This window comes from Mustelus asterias, chromosome 4 (assembly GCF_964213995.1).
Source record: "Mustelus asterias chromosome 4, sMusAst1.hap1.1, whole genome shotgun sequence".
Lineage (NCBI taxonomy): Eukaryota > Metazoa > Chordata > Chondrichthyes > Carcharhiniformes > Triakidae > Mustelus > Mustelus asterias.
The window spans coordinates 109,702,770-109,722,664 of record NC_135804.1 but is presented as its reverse complement, the minus strand read 5'-3'; the positions used below and the strand labels follow the sequence as shown (position 1 = coordinate 109,722,664).

The 19,895-nt window shown below is 45.6% G+C and overlaps 1 protein-coding gene across 1 annotated transcript in view; it reads left to right on the top strand.

The window, feature by feature from the left end:
* LOC144492375 (endothelin receptor type B-like) overlaps positions 1-19,895 on the top strand; it is a 33,911-nt gene that overhangs the window by 13,221 nt on the left and 795 nt on the right. The window contains exons 5-7 of the mRNA XM_078210373.1: positions 229-362; positions 5,528-5,636; positions 14,695-14,854. Coding sequence (XP_078066499.1) covers positions 229-362; positions 5,528-5,636; positions 14,695-14,841 — 390 coding nt within the window. The 3' untranslated portion in view covers positions 14,842-14,854. The remainder of the gene's footprint in view (positions 1-228; positions 363-5,527; positions 5,637-14,694; positions 14,855-19,895) is intronic.

The following is a 19,895-nucleotide window of genomic DNA, read 5'->3' as shown; positions in this document are numbered from 1 at the left end:
CTCCTCAGTACAAAAAAACATATTTGCTCATAGGGTAATTGAGACTGTAACATTAACTGCGTTTTCCCTTCCCTAGATAGAAAGAAACATTTTATAACTTATATTTATCTAATGACACTTTGTTCAAACACCAGCACAATCTTACTAAGATGGTCTTGGCTATTCTGTTAGAGCAAAAGACGTAACATACATGGATAAACATTCACACAGTTTCATAACTTTTCTCAGCGACGTGAAGTGGCTAAAACAGTCTTCTGTCTGGTGGTTATCTTTGCTATGTGTTGGCTCCCACTGCACTTAAGCAGAATCCTGAAGAAAACAATTTACGATGAGCAAGACCCCAACAGATGTGAACTGCTCAGGTAATTTTCTGGTATATTTTGGAAGATGCATTTGCTTCTACTTTGTGATTTCTTGCACTGTAGATCTTAGTTTTTCACTTAAATTCGTCAGTTCAGATGTAGCAGGGTTACCTTAGCTTATGCCATGATTTTACCTCGGGGTAAGCCCTAAATTAGCTCAGCTGTTGGTGTAATGCTGAGTCATTGAAACATTGGAAGTATTTAAAGTTACGTTGAAGGGGTTCTTGTGAGCTTCAAAAATAATGGCCGAATTCTCTCAAAATATTCTAAGTTTCCAACATGCAGGAAAATAGGAGTAAATCCCGCCGGATTATTTTTAGCATACTTACCAGACCGATTCTTGGACATTCTGTGCACCACACAGTGCCCTGGCACGATTCCCTCTGAAAAGTGGTGGGCAGGGCCTATTCCTGCCCAAGAGACTGGCAGTATAGTGTTGTGCATGCCACTGCACATGTGCCAATCTGTCAATGTGGGGATCGGCGCATGCGCAGTGACCCCCTTCCTCCCCCCCTCCCCACTGCCAGCTTCCAGATCGCTGGCCAGCCCCGCAACCCCCCCATTGCTGGCCTTCTGACCCCTCCACCCCTTTTGCTGGCCTCCCGGACCTCCTTGGGCCAGCCCCTATATCTCCCCTTCTCTCTGCCTTGCCACTCCCCAACCAATCCGGCCAGCTCCTATCTCTGACCTCCCCCAATGACCAGTCCCGATGTCTCTCCGCACCCCTGCCAGCCCTGACCTCCCCTGCCTGGTGTGCAGTGCCAAGGTGCCCCTTGGGCAGTGTCAGTTTGTCCCATTGACAGTGCCAGGGTGCCAGGCTGGCATTGTCCAAGCAGCACCCCCCCTTACCCCCGATTTCCTGAGGGGGCCTCAATGGCCTCTGTCCCCTCCAGCAGGGTTGAACACCTGTTCCCTGTTCGGAGGGAGCAGTCGGAGACGCCGCTGGAGGAAACCACTCCTGGTGGCGGTGGTGGTGGCAGGGGGGGGGGAATAAGGCTAACGAGCCTGGAGAATTCCATCCCAGGCCTGCTAATCGTATGGAAATGTCAATTTGAATGATAATCAGCTCCGCGCCAATAACGTCAAAAATCTTAGCCTGGGAGACACGCAGACACCATGATGCCCAGCAAGAATCCTGCGGAACAGCTGCCACTGATGTCTCCCAGCCTGCTGCACCACTCAAACAGCGCAGCGGGCTGGGAGAATTGCCCCAAATACTTTGAGACCATGGAACAGTCTTGGCAACTAAGAGGGAACTACGCTTGCCAATGCCCTCCAGCACTGACCCCAGTACCGTTTGTGACAACTTCCCATTTACATTATTCCACTTGCCTCAAAACTTCATTTGTGCCTGTGTTAGAGATCATCTGAGCACCTTCCTGGTTAGGTGCATTGACCCAAACGGGCACGGGAATGTGGTGACTCGGGGAATTTCACAGTAACTTCATTGCAGTGTTAATGTAAGCCTACTTGTGACTAATAAATAAATTTGCAATGTAACAGTAACATGTCTTTATACATATTACAAAATAATGAAAATGCCACATTAATGGATTAACATGGTAGTCTTAAACAAAATAACTCCCAACTATTTCTCCTGCATTGGGAACTTCACACAGCGTTGGCTGGACCTATCTGCCTGTCTGTCAGTGTTCCAGTCTCTGGTTCTTAATCTTCTTCCAACCAGAACCTAAGGATAGGGATTTACCAACCCAGTGCATCTGCAAATTACTGACATGGGTTAACAATGTGTTTACTGCTTACAAACACTGGAAGAACAAATTCAATGCCTAATGTTAGGGTTCTGGACTAGAACTCCAAGTTAGTTAGGACGCCAGACTAGACCTCAACAATTTTTCTATTTTAGCATAAATGTGAGGATAGGATGGTCCAGGAGTAATTTTGCTGACAAATTAGCAATCTTTTATAGTAACTTTATTTGATCTTTTTAAAGTATAACTCTAACAAATGAAGCAAGTTAACTATTAACAATTGAACAATTATTGAAAATTAAAAGGAAACAACTTTAATTTCTAACTTATCATTGTTTCAATTCTAAATAAGCAACAATCCTCTTAGACTTAAATGCCACTTTAAATACAGTTAGCAACCAAAATATACTTGCTATAATGAGTGTAGGCAGTCTTGAGCTTTGAGAGAGAGATAGAGCCCCAGAAGCCTACCAATTCCTTCTAACTTCAACCAGGCTTCATCTGCAAACTGAACTGTTTTCTGCAAAAAACGTTTTTTCTCTGCTACAGACCCAGGACTGCACATAAACCACATCATCACATAACCCTATCAATCACTCTAATCAGAAATCCCAGGGGAGCATAAGTAAACAAAAGCTCATTAACTCTACTTTAGCAAGGCTAAAATGAATAATTATCCTGAGGTTATCACAGAATCTGAGCTGCATTCCTCCCAAACCGACCAACTGCCTGTAACATAAAGCTGAATTTTTCAGTATTCCTCTTGGAGCCTAAGATACATCTATAGCAATTGTGTTATCACACTAACGTATTAGCATATTAGACATAGGCATAGAGCAAGCTTCTCCGCATCCAATAAAATGGGAAGATAATGCTTAATACACACACCACACAATGGTGGTAGTAATATTATTAGCCATACTTCTTCAACTAGCTTGCCTACTCCATCTAGATGTTTGAGAGAAGAGGTTGCTTGTATAGACTTGAATAGCCTAGGTTCAATAGAAACATGGCAATGCACTTATTTAAGGCAATTACACTTGATGGTGTAATGACTTCAATCAGGCCATTGAGGTTAACCTGTTGGGATATGATTAAGGATCCAACTGATGGGGCCAATCAGGGCATCTTTGCCTTGTGCTTAACCTGGAGTGCCAGTTCCTCTGACACCCCTGGAGGTAGACTGCTAACTGCTCGCACTCTGTGTACTGCTATTAGAGTTTGTAAATAAAGAGATTTTGGTGAAGGGACTTCTGTCTCCAAAGACTTATTACACATAGCAGCTGTTTCCAAATAAAATTGAACATTCAATTATTTAACTGAATTTCGGTATCACATGTCCAGGGAAGCAATGTACAATAAAGCTGTGTTGAAACAATTGAAATTATTGTGGCCACTTTTTTGCTCGTTTTACAGAAAAATAGAAACATTCAAATTCTTAAATCAATAAGCTAAGAGCAGCAAAAGCAACTCAATTTTACCCATGAAAGAGATTAAATAGATAGGAAAATTAGGGTTGGGGTGGGATGATGAATCTTACGTTGTGTACTTGCAGCCATTAAGAATTGCAAAAGGATTATCCCATAATCATTTAATTTCAACCTTTTACAACTAACAAAGAACAAAGAACAGTACAGCACAGGAAACAGGCCCTTCGGCCCTCCAAGCCTGTGCCGCTCCTTGGTCCAACTAGACCAATCGTTTGTATCCCTCCATTCCCAGGCTGCTCATGTGACTATCCAGGTAAGTCTTAAACGATGTCAGCGTGCCTGCCTCCACCACCCTACTTGGCAGCGCATTCCAGGCCCCCACCACCCTCTGTGTAAAAAACGTCCCTCTGATGTCTGAGTTATACTTCGCCCCTCTCAGCTTGAGCCCGTGACCCCTCGTGATCGTCACCTCCGACCTGGGAAAAAGCTTCCCACTGTTCACCCTATCTATACCCTTCATAATCTTGTATACCTCTATTAGATCTCCCCTCATTCTCCGTCTTTCCAAGGAGAACAACCCCAGTCTACCCAATCTCTCCTCATAGCTAAGACCCTCCATACCAGGCAACATCCTGGTAAACCTTCTCTGCACTCTCTCCAATGCCTCCACGTCCTTCTGGTAGTGCGGCGACCAGAACTGGACGCAGTACTCCAAATGTGGCCTAACCAGCGTTCTATACAGCTGCATCATCAGACTCCAGCTTTTATACTCTATACCCCGTCCTATAAAGGCAAGCATACCATATGCCTTCTTCACCACCTTCTCCACCTGTGTTGCCACCTTCAAGGATTTGTGGACTTGCACACCTAGGTCCCTCTGTGTTTCTATACTCCTGATGACTCTGCCATTTATTGTATAACTCCTCTCTACATTATTTCTTCCAAAATGCATCACTTCGCATTTATCCGGATTAAATTCCATCTGCCACCTCTCCGCCCAATTTTCCAGCCTATCTATATCCTGCTGTATTGCCCGACAATGCTCTTCGCTATCCGCAATTCCAGCCATCTTTGTGTCATCCGCAAACTTGCTGATTACACCAGTTACACCTTCTTCCAAATCATTTATATATATCACAAATAGCAGAGGTCCCAGTACAGAGCCCTGCGGAACACCACTGGTCACAGACCTCCAGCTGGAAAAAGACCCTTCGACCACTACCCTCTGTCTCCTATGGCCAAGCCAGTTCTCCACCCATCGAGCCACTTCTCCTTGTATCCCATGAGCCTTAACCTTCTTAACCAACCTGCCATGTGGGACTTTGTCAAATGCCTTACTGAAATCCATATAGATGACATCCACGGCCCTTCCTTCATCAACCGTTTTGTCACTTCCTCAAAAAACTCCACCAAATTTGTAAGGCACGACCTCCCTCTTACAAAACCATGCTGTGTCACTAATGAGATTGTTCCGTTCTAAATGCACATACATCCTGTCTCTAAGAATCCTCTCCAACAACTTCCCTACCACGGACGTCAAGCTCACCGGCCTATAATTTCCTGGGTTATCCCTGCTACCCTTCTTAAACAACGGGACCACATTCGCTATCCTCCAATCCTCAGGGACCTCACCCGTGTCCAAAGAAGCGACAAAGATTTCCGTCAGAGGCCCAGCAATTTCACCTCTCGTCTCCCTGAGCAGTCGAGGATAGATGCCATCAGGCCCTGGGGCTTTGTCAGTTTTAATGTTCCCTAAAAAACCTAACACTTCCTCTGCCAGAGAAGAGGTCATCATTCAAAGCCTTTCAAGTTAATTGGAACCCACTTCCTGGATTGAAGAACAGTGGGTTAACAGTATCTGACTATAATTGTATTAATTAGAAAGCAGGTAGTGAATAAATGATGCAGAGAAAGCCCACAGTTACCCACTACAATGTGCTGGGAATTTTTTTTTTAATGTTCAATTGTCAACAAGCACATTTTAACTTCGAACATAATTGATTTTTATGCTGTTTCCATTCAGTTTTCTTCTGGTACTGGATTATATTGGGATTAATATGGCTTCTCTCAACTCCTGCATTAACCCAGTGGCGTTGTATTTCGTCAGTCAAAAATTCAAGAACTGCTTCAAGGTAAGTTTGAACTTTGAAAAATGTACAAATAGTTTTAAATTTCATTTGATTTTTTTTTCTATGCAGTTGTTGACGTGCTTCAAGAGGATGGCAGATAGCGACCAGCTTCAAAGCTTTTCAACTAGATGTTTAGAACATAGAACATAGAACATAGAACATTACAGCGCAGAACAGGCCCTTCGGCCCACGATGTTGCACCGACCAGTTAAAAAAAAAACTGTGACCCTCCAACCTAAACCAATTTCTTTTCGTCCATGAACCTATCTACGGATCTCTTAAACGCCCCCAAACTAGGCGCATTTACTACTGATGCTGGCAGGGCATTCCAATCCCTCACCACCCTCTGGGTAAAGAACCTACCCCTGACATCGGTTCTATAACTACCCCCCCTCAATTTAAAGCCATGCCCCCTCGTGCTGGATTTCTCCATCAGAGGAAAAAGGCTATCACTATCCACCCTATCTAAACCTCTAATCATCTTATATGTTTCAATAAGATCCCCTCTTAGCCGCCGCCTTTCCAGCGAAAACAATCCTAAATCCCTCAGCCTCTCCTCATAGGATCTCCCCTCCATACCAGGCAACATCCTGGTAAACCTCCTCTGCACCCTCTCCAAAGCCTCCACATCCTTCCTGTAATGTGGGGACCAGAACTGCACACAGTACTCCAAGTGCGGCCGCACCAGAGTTGTGTACAGTTGCAACATAACGCTACGACTCCTAAATTCAATCCCCCTACCAATAAACGCCAAGACACCATATGCCTTCTTAACAACCTTATCTACTTGATTCCCAACTTTCAGGGATCTATGCACACATACACCTAGATCCCTCTGCTCCTCCACACTATTCAAAGTCCTCCCGTTAGGCCTATACTCAACACATCTGTTATTCCTACCAAAGTGAATTACCTCACACTTCTCCGCATTAAACTCCATCCGCCACCTCTCGGCCCAACTTTGCAACCTGTCTAAGTCTTCCTGCAAACTACGACACCCTTCCTCACTGTCTACCACACCACCGACTTTGGTGTCATCAGCAAATTTGCTAATCCACCCAACTATACCCTCATCCAGATCATTAATAAATATTACAAACAGCAGTGGCCCCAAAACAGATCCCTGAGGTACACCACTTGTAACCGCACTCCATGATGAATATTTACTATCAACCACCACCCTCTGTTTCCTATCCGCTAGCCAATTCCTGATCCAATTTCCTAGATCACCCCCAATCCCATACATCTGCATTTTCTGCAGAAGCCTACCATGGTGAACCTTATCAAACGCCTTACTAAAATCCATATATACCACGTCCACTGCCTTGCCCCCATCCACCTCCTTGGTCACTTTCTCAAAAAACTCAATAAGGTTAGTAAGGCACGACCTACCTGCCACAAAACCATGCTGACTATCACCTATCAATTCATTACTCTCCAAATAACTATAAATCCTATCCCTTATAATTTTTTCCAACATCTTGCCGACAACAGAAGTGAGACTCACCGGTCTATAATTCCCGGGGAAGTCTCTGTTCCCCTTCTTAAACAATGGGACAACATTCGCTAACCTCCAATCTTCTGGTACTATACCAGAGGCCAACGACGACCTGAAGATCAGAGCCAGAGGCTCTGCAATCACTTCTCTTGCCTCCCAGAGAATCCTTGGATAAATCCCATCCGGACCAGGGGATTTATCTATTTTCAGACCCTCCAGAATATCCTGCACGTCCTCCTTATCAACTGTAATACTGTCTATTCTACTCCCTTGCAACCCAGTGTCCTCCTCAGCTATATTCATGTCCCCTTGCGTGAACACCGAAGAGAAATATTGGTTCAATGCTTCACCAATCTCCTCCGGTTCCACACATAACTTCCCTCTGCCATCTATAACTGGCCCTAAACTTGCCCTAACCAACCTTCTGTTCTTGACATACCTATAGAACGCCTTAGGATTCTCTTTAACCCTATCCGCCAAAGTCTTCTCATGTCCCCTTTTAGCCCTTCTAAGCTCGCTCTTCAACTCCCTCTTAGCCAATCTAAAGCTTTCTAGTGCACTACCCGAGTGCTCACGTTTGGATGCATATGACAGGACCTCCTTCATTGGAAGTGTTCAGAATCCATTCAGCAGCTTAAATAAGATCAGAAACTTTCTAAAAATAGGACAGTTAATATTTGTTGTGGTACAGCACATCTTTTTAAAAGTTAAAGTTTATTTATTAGTCACAAGTAGGCTTACATTCACACTGAAATGAAGTTACTACGAAAATCCCCTAGTCGCCACACTCCGGCACCTGTTCGGGTGCACTGAGGGAGAATTTAGTATGGCCAATTCACCTAACCAGCCCATCTTTGGACTGTGGGAGGAAACCAGAGCACCCGGAGGAAACCCACACAGACATGGGGAGAATGTGCAAACTCCACACACAGTGATCCAAGCTGGGAAACGAACCTGGGTCCCTGGTACCGTGAGGCAGCAGTGCTAACCACTGTGCCACCATGCTGCCCGATATCTGGCATTATTCACTATAAAAGTAGTTTTACACTGACAGATAAACCAATTACAGCCCCGCTTCATATTTGACCTCGAGAATGCAGATGACCCTGGTGGATGAACTGAACACCTTGACCCAAGTTGAAAACACGTTTTTCCAAATTGCAATTCCATTTTGCACATCAAGGATTCTCTGACTGGTAATACATTCCATCTCCTTCACCCACTCTAGCACCCCTTCCCTCACCAAACCACTGGTCAATGGCACACTCCTACTGCCAAGTCTCTCCTAATTATCTGACACCAATTTCTCCAATAAGCACCTCAACATCTTCCATTCAAAATATTTATCATGTACAGCCCTCCTAATGCGGAGGCTAACCCTCAATGAAATGCCCTCTCTTTGCCTCTGCATCAAAACAACTCCTCAGTCTTGGTGATTTCAACTTCTACCTTAATGGCCTTTGTCTGTTAGTCATATCATACAGGTTTACAGCATGGAGACAGGCCTTTCAGCTCAACCCTGTCCAGGCCAACCAGTTTTTAACCACTAAGCTAGTCCCAATTGCCCGCATTTGGCCCATATCCCTTGATATCCATCTTACCCATGTAACTGTCTAAATGCTTTTTAAAAGATAAAACTGTACCTGCCTCTACTACTACCTCTGGCAGTTTGTTCCAGACACTCACTACCTTGTGTGTGAAAAATTGCCTCTCTGGACCCTTTTGTATCTTTCGCCTTTCACCTTAAACCTATGCCCTCTAGTTTTATTCTCCCCTACCCTAGGGAAGAGATGTTGACTATCTAGCTAATCTATGCCCCTCATTATTTTATAGACTTCAATAAGATCACCCCTAAGCCTCCTACACTCCAGGGAAAAAAGTCCCAGTCTATTCAGCCTCTCCTTGTAACTCAAATCATCAAGTCCCGATAGCATCCTAGTAAATCTTTTCTGCTCTCTTTCTAGTTTAATAATATCCTTCTAATATGCTCTTCTCCAATTTCTCTACTTCTTAACATTGCTTATTCTCACTCTACATATAACTTCTGCATCCTCAACACAGCCACACCCTAATCGCACTATCTTCTCGCCTGTTTCCAGATCACAAGGCCATTTTTTGTCTACCTCCTCGGCTCCCTGTATATCCACAGCTTCCTCCCTTACCACGACCCTGTAAAACAATTCATCCCTTGCTCAATCAATAATTCACTTGCAACCCTCTCACCCCATAACATCGTTGCTGCCATTTAATTATTAGACTACTCTCATCTTCAATGCTCCGTAAATTCCAACTTGTTCAAAACTCAACCACCTATAATTCTGTTCCACTTACCTCCCTCTCTTCGGGCAGTGACATACATAGAACATAGAACATAGAAAGCCACAGCACAAACAGGCCCTTCGGCCCACAAGTTGCGCCGATCACATCCCCACCTCTAGGCCTATCTATAGCCCTCAATCCCATTAAATCCCATGTACTCATCCAGAAGTCTCTTAAAAGACCCCAACGAGTTTGCCTCCACCACCACCGACGTCAGCCGATTCCACTCACCCACCACCCTCTGAGTGAAAAACTTACCCCTGACATCTCCTCTGTACCTACCCCCCAGCACCTTAAACCTGTGTCCTCTCGTAGCAACCATTTCAGCCCTTGGAAATAGCCTCTGAGAGTCTACCCTATCCAGACCTCTCAACATCTTGTAAACCTCTATCAGGTCACCTCTCATCCTTCGTCTCTCCAGGGAGAAGAGACCAAGCTCCCTCAACCTATCCTCATAAGGCATGCCCCCCAATCCAGGCAACATCCTTGTAAATCTCCTCTGCACCCTTTCAATGGCTTCAACATCTTTCCTGTAATGAGGTGACCAGAACTGCGCGCAGTACTCCAAGTGGGGTCTAACCAGGGTCCTATAAAGCTGCAGCATTATCTCCCGACTCCTAAACTCAATCCCTCGATTAATGAAGGCCAGTACACCGTACGCCTTCTTGACCGCATCCTCCACCTGCGAGGCCGATTTAAGAGTCCTATGGACCCGGACCCCAAGGTCCTTCTGATCCTCTACACTGCTAAGAATGGTACCCTTCATATTATACTGCTGCTTCATCCCATTGGATCTGCCAAAATGGATCACCACACACTTATCCGGGTTGAAGTCCATCTGCCACTTCTCCGCCCAGTCTTGCATTCTATCTATGTCTCGCTGCAACTTCTGACATCCCTCCAAACTATCCACAACACCACCAACCTTGGTGTCGTCAGCAAACTTACCAACCCATCCCTCCACTTCCTCATCCAGGTCATTTATGAAAATGACAAACAGCAAGGGTCCCAGAACAGATCCCTGGGGCACTCCACTGGTCACTGACCTCCATGCAGAGAAAGACCCCTCCACAGCCACTCTCTGCCTTCTGCAGGCAAGCCAGTTCTGGATCCACAAGGCAACAGCCCCTTGGATCCCATGCCCTCTCACTTTCTCAAGAAGTCTTGCATGGGGGACCTTATCGAACGCCTTGCTGAAGTCCATATAGACCACATCCACCGCTCTTCCTTCGTCAATGTGTTTGGTCACATTTTCAAAGAACTCAACCAGGCTCGTAAGGCACGACCTGCCCTTGACAAAGCCGTGCTGACTACTTTTGATCATACTAAACTTCTCTAGATGATCATAAATCCTGTCTCTCAGGATCCTCTCCATCAACTTACCAACCACTGAGGTTAGACTCACCGGTCGGTAATTTCCCGGGCTGTCCCTGTTCCCTTTCTTGAATATAGGGACCACATCTGCAATCCTCCAATCCTCCGGAACCTCTCCCGTCTCCATCGACGATGCAAAGATCATCGCCAAAGGCTCCGCAATCTCCTCCCTCGCCTCCCACAGTAACCTGGGGTACATCCCATCCGGTCCCGGCGACTTACCAACCTTGATGCCATTCAATAGTTCCAACACATCCTCTTTCTTTATGTCCACATGCTCGATCCTTTCTGTCCACCACAAACCAGCAGTACAACCACCCAGATCCCTTTCCACCGTGAATACCGAGGTAAAGTATTCATTAAGCAGCTCCGCCATTTCTAACGGTTCCACACAAACTTTTCCCCCTTCACCTTTTAAGGGTCCTATGCCTTCACATCTCATCCTTTTACTCTTGACATATTTGTAGAAAGCCTTGGGATTCTCCTTAATCTTACCCGCCAAGGCCTTCTCATGACCCCTTCTCGCTCTCCTAATTTCCTTCTTAAGCTCCTTCCTACATCCCGTATACTCCTCTAAATCCTTAACACCTCCTAGCTCTCTGAACCTTCTGTACGCCTCTCTTTTCTTATTCACCAGGTTCATCACAACCTTCGTGCACCATGGTTCCCGTGCCCTACCAACACCCCCCTGTCTCATCGGAACGTTGTCATGCAGAGCTCCAGACAAACATTCCTTGAAAATCCTCCACTTTCCTTCGGTACTTTTCCCCAAGAATGCCTCCTTCCAATTTACCCGTCTAATTTCCTCCCTGATGACACTGTATTTCCCTTTACTCCAGAGAAACACTTTCCTAGCCTGCCTGATCCTATCTCTTTCCAATGCTATCGTGAAGGAGATAGAATTATGATCGCTATCCCCAAGATGCTCACCCACCAAGAGATCCTCCACCTGTCCAGGTTCATTAGCCAGCACCAGATCAAGTACAGCCTCTCCTCTAGTAGGCTTATCCACATACTGTGTCAGGAAACTCTCCTGGACACACCTAACAAACTCCTCTCCATCCAAACCCCTAGCCCTAGGGATATTCCAATCTATGTTTGGGAAATTAAAATCTCCCATCACGACAACTCTGTTATTCCTACATCTCTCCAGGATCTGTTTCCCCATCTGCTCCTCAACATCTCTGTTACTATTGGGCGGCCTATAGAAAACACCCAGCAACGTTACTGACCCCTTCCTGTTCCTAACCTCCACCCACAGAGATTCCGTAGTCAATCCCTCCACGGCGTCCACCTTCTCTACAGCCGTGACACTATCCCTGATCAACAGTGCCACTCCCCCCCCTCTCTTGCCTCCCTCCCTGTCCTTCCTGAAACATCTAAAACTCGGCACCTGAAGCACCCAGTCCTGTCCCTGAGACATCCAAGTCTCCGTAATGGCCACCACATCACAATTCAAAGCAGCAATCCACGCTCTAAGCTCATCCACTTTATTCACTACACTCCTGGCATTAAAATAGACACATCTCAGACCTTCAGCCTGAGCACTTCCCTTCTCCATCACTCGTCTAACCTCCCTCTTACCCTGTTTACATTCCTTATCTATTTGCGAGCTAACCTCCTCGCTCTCAGTCCCCTCATTTCGATTCCCTCCCCCCAACCTTTCTAGTTTAAAGTCTCTCCAGTAGCCTTAGCCAACCTTCCCGCCAGGATATTGGTCCCCCTGGGATTCAAGTGCCACCCGTCTTTTTTAAACAGGTCACACCTGCCCCTAAAGAGGTCCCAATGATCCAAGTACCCAAATCCTTGTCCCTTGCTCCAGTCCCTCAGCCACGCATTCATTCTCCACCGATTCCTGTTCTCACTCTCCCGCGGCACAGGCAGCAATCCCGAGATTACTACCTTTGCATTCCTCTTTCTCAGCTGTCTACCTAACTCCCTATATTCTCTTTTCATGACCCCTTCCCTCTTCCTACCTATGTCAGCAGTACCTATATGCATCACGACCTTCGGCTCCTCTCCCTCCCCCTTCAGGATTTCTGGGACTCGACCAGAGACATCCCGGACCCCTGCACCAGGGAAGCAAACCACCATCCGAGAGTCCCGTCTGTGTCCGCAAAAGCGCCTATCTGACCCCCTCACCGTAGAGTCCCCAATTAGCACTACCCTCCTTTCCTTACCCTTTTGCACTACTGGGCCAGGCTCAGCTCCAGAGACACTGCCACCGCTGCTTCCCCCAGGTGGGCTGTCCACCCCAGTAGTACTCAGACAGGAGTACTTATTATTAAGGGGCACATCCACCGGGGTGCTCACCATCAACCGAGCTTTCTCCTTCCTCACTGTTACCCAGTTACCCTCCTCCCGTGGTCCCGGTGTGACCACCTGCCGATAGCTCCTGTCAATGACCTCCTCACTATCCCTAACCCGGCGAAGGTCCTCGAGCTGCAATTCCAGTTCCCTAACATGGTCCCTTAGGAACCGCAGCTCAACACACCCAGCACAGATATGGTCGTCCGGGAGGCTAGGAGCCTCCAGGACCTCCCACATCCTACATTGGGAACAACATACTGGCCTCACACTCATAATTGCCCCTTTAAACACACAGGGAAAAAAAAGTGAATGAAAATTTTAAACTTACCTTTCCTCCTCCTGTTTTCTCCAAAGCCCTGCTCTCACTGGGTCTTTTTTTTTAGGTTAGAGGAGGAGGGAGGGTGGGATACTCTACAAGTGTAGAGTATCGGGATTCCTCTCTGTTCCAATTTATTGGGGAAAAAAAAAATCTCTCTCTCCCAGACCTCCCTGCGCGACCACTTCCGGGTTTAGATATTTTTAAAGAAAAAACCCGCGAAAAAGTAAGTTAAAAAATAACAGCGCTTACCCGCAGCACTCCTCTCGCGAATCTCTCCCTCTCTGCTGCACTTCCAAGACGCAATGAGCTGGACCAATACATTGGTCCCCCTCTGCCCAAAGTATAAATTAAAATGTTCATTCTTATTGTCAAATCCCTATCTCAGCAACCTCATGTCATTGTATAAATCCCCCTATACTCTGCAGTACCCCAGCTTTAGCTTTAATATGCTCTCCCCATCCTTCATGTGATGTGGGTGGCATGGTGGCAGAGTGGTTAGCATTGCTGCCTCACAGCACCAGGGACCCGGGCTTGATTCCTGGCTTGGGTCACTATCTGTGTGGAGTTTGCATGTTCTCCTCATGTTTGCATGGGTTTCCTCCGGGTGCTCCGGTTTCCTCCCACAGTCTGAAAGACGTGCTGGTTCGGTGCATTGATCCAAACAGGCACTGGTGATGAGGGAATTTTCACAGTAACTTCATTGCAGTATTAATGTAAGCCTTACTTGTGACTAATAAATAAACTTTAATTATTGCTGATAGGGCCATGTCAAATTGGCCCTATTCTTCCAAAATTCTTTCCCCAAACTTATCCATGTCTCCACTGCTCCCCTGCTGTGAAAACCCTCTCAGAATGTAAATTTTCAGCGATGTCAACTCACTTAGTCTCTCCCTCCATGGCTGAGTTTACACCCTTACTCCCTGCAAAATTCAAAGGCTTTTCTACATTAATGGTGCTATGTAAATATAAGTTGTTACCAGATGCAGATTGGATTGATTCCCTAGTCAATAATTTCCAATATCATTTGAGCCCTTAAGAGATCATTGTAAGATGTCTCTCTGAAGAAAATAATAGAAAGCTGTGAACAAGGCATCTACCTCTTGAGCAATGAGAGCAGGAAAAGACAGAGAAAATAGAACCAAAAATAGAGCATTTTTTTAAAACTGGACTTTGCTTAGGTTAGAATGTGAAGATTGTATCTGTTAATTTCCTACCAATGTGTTTTCCTATTTACCATTCAGTCCTGCTTGTGCTGCTGGTGTCAGCGGCCAGCTCTGAGCACACCACTGGATGAGAGAATGGCTGTTGTCAAGTGGAAAGCCAATGGCCATGCAAATGGCCTGGATCGGAGCAGCTCACGTTTCAGCAACAAGTACAGTTCATCGTGAACGTCTTTCAAAAGTAGGAAAGCACTTCCATGTAACTCGGTCTCATATCTGAACGTTATTGCATTACGTTTTGGAAAATCCAAAGCAGATGTCTATCTACATAATGTGAGTCTTTGAATGTTTTCAGTAACAAGAAGAGCAAATGCTTTCTCTTAGGATCCACACATTTCAGTATCAAGGTACTTATTTCATTCATCACCCACTTAAATGTTTATTTACCAAAGAGATCATCAAACTAAAATATGAATAGTAATCCTATTGGACAGAAACTTAGAACATAGAACAGTACAGCACAGAACAGGCCCTTCAGCCCACGATGTTGTGCCGAGCTTTATCTGAAACCAAGATCAAGCTATCCCACTCCCTATCATCCTGGTGTGCTCCATGTGCCTATCCAATAACCGCTTAAATGTTTATAAAGTGTCTGACTCCACTATCACTACAGGCAGTCCATTCCACACCCCAACCACTCTCTGCGTAAAGAACCTACCTCTGATATCCTTCCTATATCTCCCACCATGAACCCTATAGTTATGCCCCCTTGTAATAGCTCCATCCACTCGAGGAAATAGTCTTTGAACGTTCACTCTATCTATCCCCTTCATCATTTTATAAACCTCTATTAAGTCTCCCCTCAGCCTCCTCCGCTCCAGAGAGAACAGCCCTAGCTCCCTCAACCTTTCCTCATAAGACCTACCCTCCAAACCAGGCAGCATCCTGGTATATCTCCTCTGCACTCTTTCCAGCGCTTCCACATCCTTCTTATAGTGAGGTGACCAGAACTGCACACAATATTCCAAATGTGGTCTCACCAAGGTCCTGTACAGTTGCAGCAGAACCCCACGGCTCTTAAACTCCAACCCCGTTAATAAAAGCTTACTTGGAATGACAAGACACTGGAAATCAGCTTACTTTTCATAAAGATTTCGAACCAGTAGAAATTTAAGCACTGTTAAATTTCCAAGATATCAGATATGTAACTGCATTAATGTACCAATCCCCCTGCTCCTGGAAGGCATGCCTGCTTTTGTGTTTCCTAGTGGCTACTTGTTATGCTTAGATCACATTCTGTACAAGATTATTATTACTTAGTTCATGAAATTCTCATTAAATACCCTCTGAACCTGTAACAATATTACTGAAGACTTGTGCTCCAGAACTAGCCACGTCCATAGCCAAACTATTTCAATACAGCTACAGCGCTGGCATCTACCCGATCATGTGGAAAACTGTTCAGGTACATCATGTCCACAAAAAGCAGAGCAAATCGAAGCCAGCCAATTAATGCCCCATCAGCTTCCTCTCGATCGTTAGCGAAGTGATGGAAGATGTCATCAACAGTGCTATCAAGTAGCACTCACTCAGCAATAATCTGCATACTGATGTTCAGTTTGGAGCCAGGGTATCTCAACCACTGACTTCATTCCAGCCTTGGTCCAAACATGGACAAGAGAGCTGAACTCGAGGCAAGGCGAGAGCAATTACCCTTGACATCAATGCAGCATTTGACCCAATGCGACATAAAATAACCCTGACAAAATTGAAATCAGTGCAGATCAGGGGAAAACTCTCCTTGTTGTACTGGAATTTTACCGTCTCGCCTGCCCGAGGATCGTAAGATCCTGCCCGAGGCCAACGGAGAATGCTGTTCTGCGAGTCAGTAAAATTCCGGCAGCTGGAGTCATATCTTGCACAAAGGATGGTTGTGGTTATGGAGGCCAATCATCTAAGTCCCAGGATATTGCTGCAGAAATTCCTAGAAATAAAAGCCTATAAAAGTTCAGTGTGGCACATTCTTAAATGCTGAAGCTAACTGTTAATAGTTAGCAGACACCAGGTAAACTATATACACAGCTGTGCTATTCCAGGAAGGAGGCATGTTGATCGGAAGTGGAAAAGCGTGTAAAGTGGTCACTGGAACAGGTAATAGTAAAAGGCAATTTGGTCACAATTAAATTCAATTTTATCCACATTAACCTAAATTTGTTAGATTATCTTTTGTCAAGCCAGCTCTTATGATCAATAAAATGTTTTTATTTTGAATAATACAGAACTAATGATACACACTGTCATTCTACGCACAAACTGCATTATTGGTGCAATGATAAGGGACTCATATTTTGTACCATTCCAAACAGTGACAGAAAGCATATCTTAACATCCAACATTCCTCAGGAAGGTGGCTATTTTCCACTCAGCGTCTTATAATTCTGAAGTGTTTATCATAGAAATCATAGAATCCTACAGTGCAGAAAGGGGCCATTCGGCCCATCGAGTCTGCACCAACCACAATCACACCCAGGCCCTATCCCCATATCCCCACATATTTACCCACTAATCCCTCTAACCTATGCATCCCGGAACACTAAGGACAATTTAGAATGGCCAATCAACCTAGTCCGCACATCTTTGGACAGTGGGAGAAAATCGGAGCACCCAGAGGAAACCCACGCAGACACAAAGAGAATGTGCAAACTCCACACAGACAATGACCCAAGCCGGGATTCAAACCAGGTCCCTGGAGCTGTGAAGCAGCAGTGCTAACCACTGTGCTACTGTGCCTTATGGTCTACCTTTTTTTGTAAGTGTTCTGTGTTTACAGTGGCCTTGTCTATTGATAGAAGGTGGGTGGCACACTGGTTAGCACTGCTGCCTCACAGTGCCAGGGACCCAGGTTTGAACATAGAACATAGAACAGTACAGCACAGAACAGGCCCTTCGGCCCACGATGTTGTGCCGAGCTTTATCTGAAACCAAGATCAAGCTATCCCACTCCCTATCATCCTGGTGTGCTCCATGTGCCTATCCAATAACCGCTTAAATGTTCCTAAAGTGTGACTCCACTATCACTGCAGGCAGTCCATTCCACACCCCAACCACTCTCTGCGTAAAGAACCTACCTCTGATATCCTTCCTGTATCTCCCACCACGAACCCTATAGTTATGCCCCCTTGTAATAGCTCCATCCACCCAAGGAAATAGTCTTTGAACGTTCACTCTATCTATCCCCTTCATCATTTTATAAACCTCTATTAAGTCTCCCCTCAGCCTCCTCCGCTCCAGAGAGAACAGCCCTAGCTCCCTCAGCCTTTCCTCATAAGACCTACCCTCCAAACCAGGCAGCATCCTGGTAAATCTCCTCTGCACTCTTTCCAGCGCTTCCACATCCTTCTTATAGTGAGGTGACCAGAACTGCACACAATATTCCAAATGTGGTCTCACCAAGGTCCTGTACAGTTGCAGCATAACCCCACGGCTCTTAAACTCCAACCCCCTTTTCATAAAAGCTAACACACTATAGGCCTTCTTCACAGCTCTATCCACTTGAGTGGCAACCTTTAGAGATCTGTGGATATGAACCCCAAGATCTCTCTGTTCCTCCACAGTCTTCAGAACCCTACCTTTGACCCTGTAATCCACATTTAAATTAGTCCTACCAAAATGAATCACCTCACATTTATCAGGGTTAAACTCCATTTGCCATTTTTCAGCCCAGCTTTGCATCCTATCTATGTCTCTTTGCAGCCTACAACAGCCCTCCACCTCATCCACTACTCCACCAATCTTGGTGTCATCAGCAAATTTACTGATCCACCCTTCAGCCCCCTCCTCCAAGTCATTAATAAAAATCACAAAGAGCAGAGGACCAAGCACTGATCCCTGCGGCACTCCGCTAGCAACCTGCCTCCAATCCGAAAATTTTCCATCGACCACCACCCTCTGTCTTCGATCAGACAGCCAGTTACCTATCCAATCGGCCAACTTTCCCTCTATCCCACACCTCCTCACTTTCATCATAAGCCGACCATGGGGGACCTTATCAAACGCCTTACTAAAATCCATGTATATGACATCAACTGCCCTACCTTCATCAACACACTTAGTTACCTCCTCAAAAAATTCAATCAAATTTGTGAGGCACGACTTGCCCTTCACGAATCCGTGCTGACTATCCCGGATTAATCCGCATCTTTTGAAATGGTCGTAAATCCCATCTCTAAGGACCTTTTCCATCAATTTACCAACCACTGAAGTAAGACTAACCGGGCTATAATTACCAGGGTCATTTCTATTCCCTTTCTTAAACAGAGGAACAACATTCGCCATTCTCCAGTCTTCTGGCACCATCCCCGTGGACAGCGAGGACCCAAAGATCAAAGCCAAAGGCTCTGCAATCTCATCCCTTGCCTCCCAAAGAATCCCAGGATACATTTCATCAGGCCCAGGGGACTTATCGACCTTCAGTTTATTCAAAACTGCCAGGACATCCTCCCTCCGAACATCTATTTCCTCCAGCCTATTTAGCCTGTAACACCTTCTCTTCTTCAAAAACATGGCCCCTCTCCTTGGTGAACACTGAAGAAAAGTATTCATTCATCACCTCGCCTATCTCTACTGACTCCATACACAAGTTCCCACTGCTGTCCTTGACCGGCCCTAACCTCACCCTGGTCATTCTTTTATTCCTCACATAAGAGTAAAAAGCCTTGGGGTTTTCCTTGATCCGACCCGCCAAGGACTTCTCGTGTCCCCTCCTAGCTCTCCTAAGCCCCTTTTTCAGCTCATTCCTTGCTAACTTGTAACCCTCAATCGAGCCATCTGAACCTTGTTTCCTCATCCCTACATAAGCTTCCCTCTTCCTTTTCACAAGACATTCCACCTCTTTCGTGAACCATGGTTCTCTCACTCGGCCATTTCCTCCCTGCCTGACAGGGACATACCTATCAAGGACATCCAGTATTTGTTCCTTGAAAAAATTCCACTTTTCATTAGTTCCTTTCTCTGACAGTTTCTGTTCCCAACTTATGCCCCCTAATTCTTGCCTAATCGCATCATAATTACCTCTCCCCCAATTGTAAACCTTGCCCTGCCGTACGGCCCTATCCCTCTCCATTGCAATAATGGAGTTTGATTTCAGGCTTGGGTCACTGTCTGTGCAGAGTTTGTATATTCTCCCCGTGTCTGCATGGGTTTCCTCCAGGTGCTTCAATTTCCTTCCACAGTCTGAAAGACATGCTGGTTAGGTCGATTGGCCGTGGTAAATTCTCCCTCAG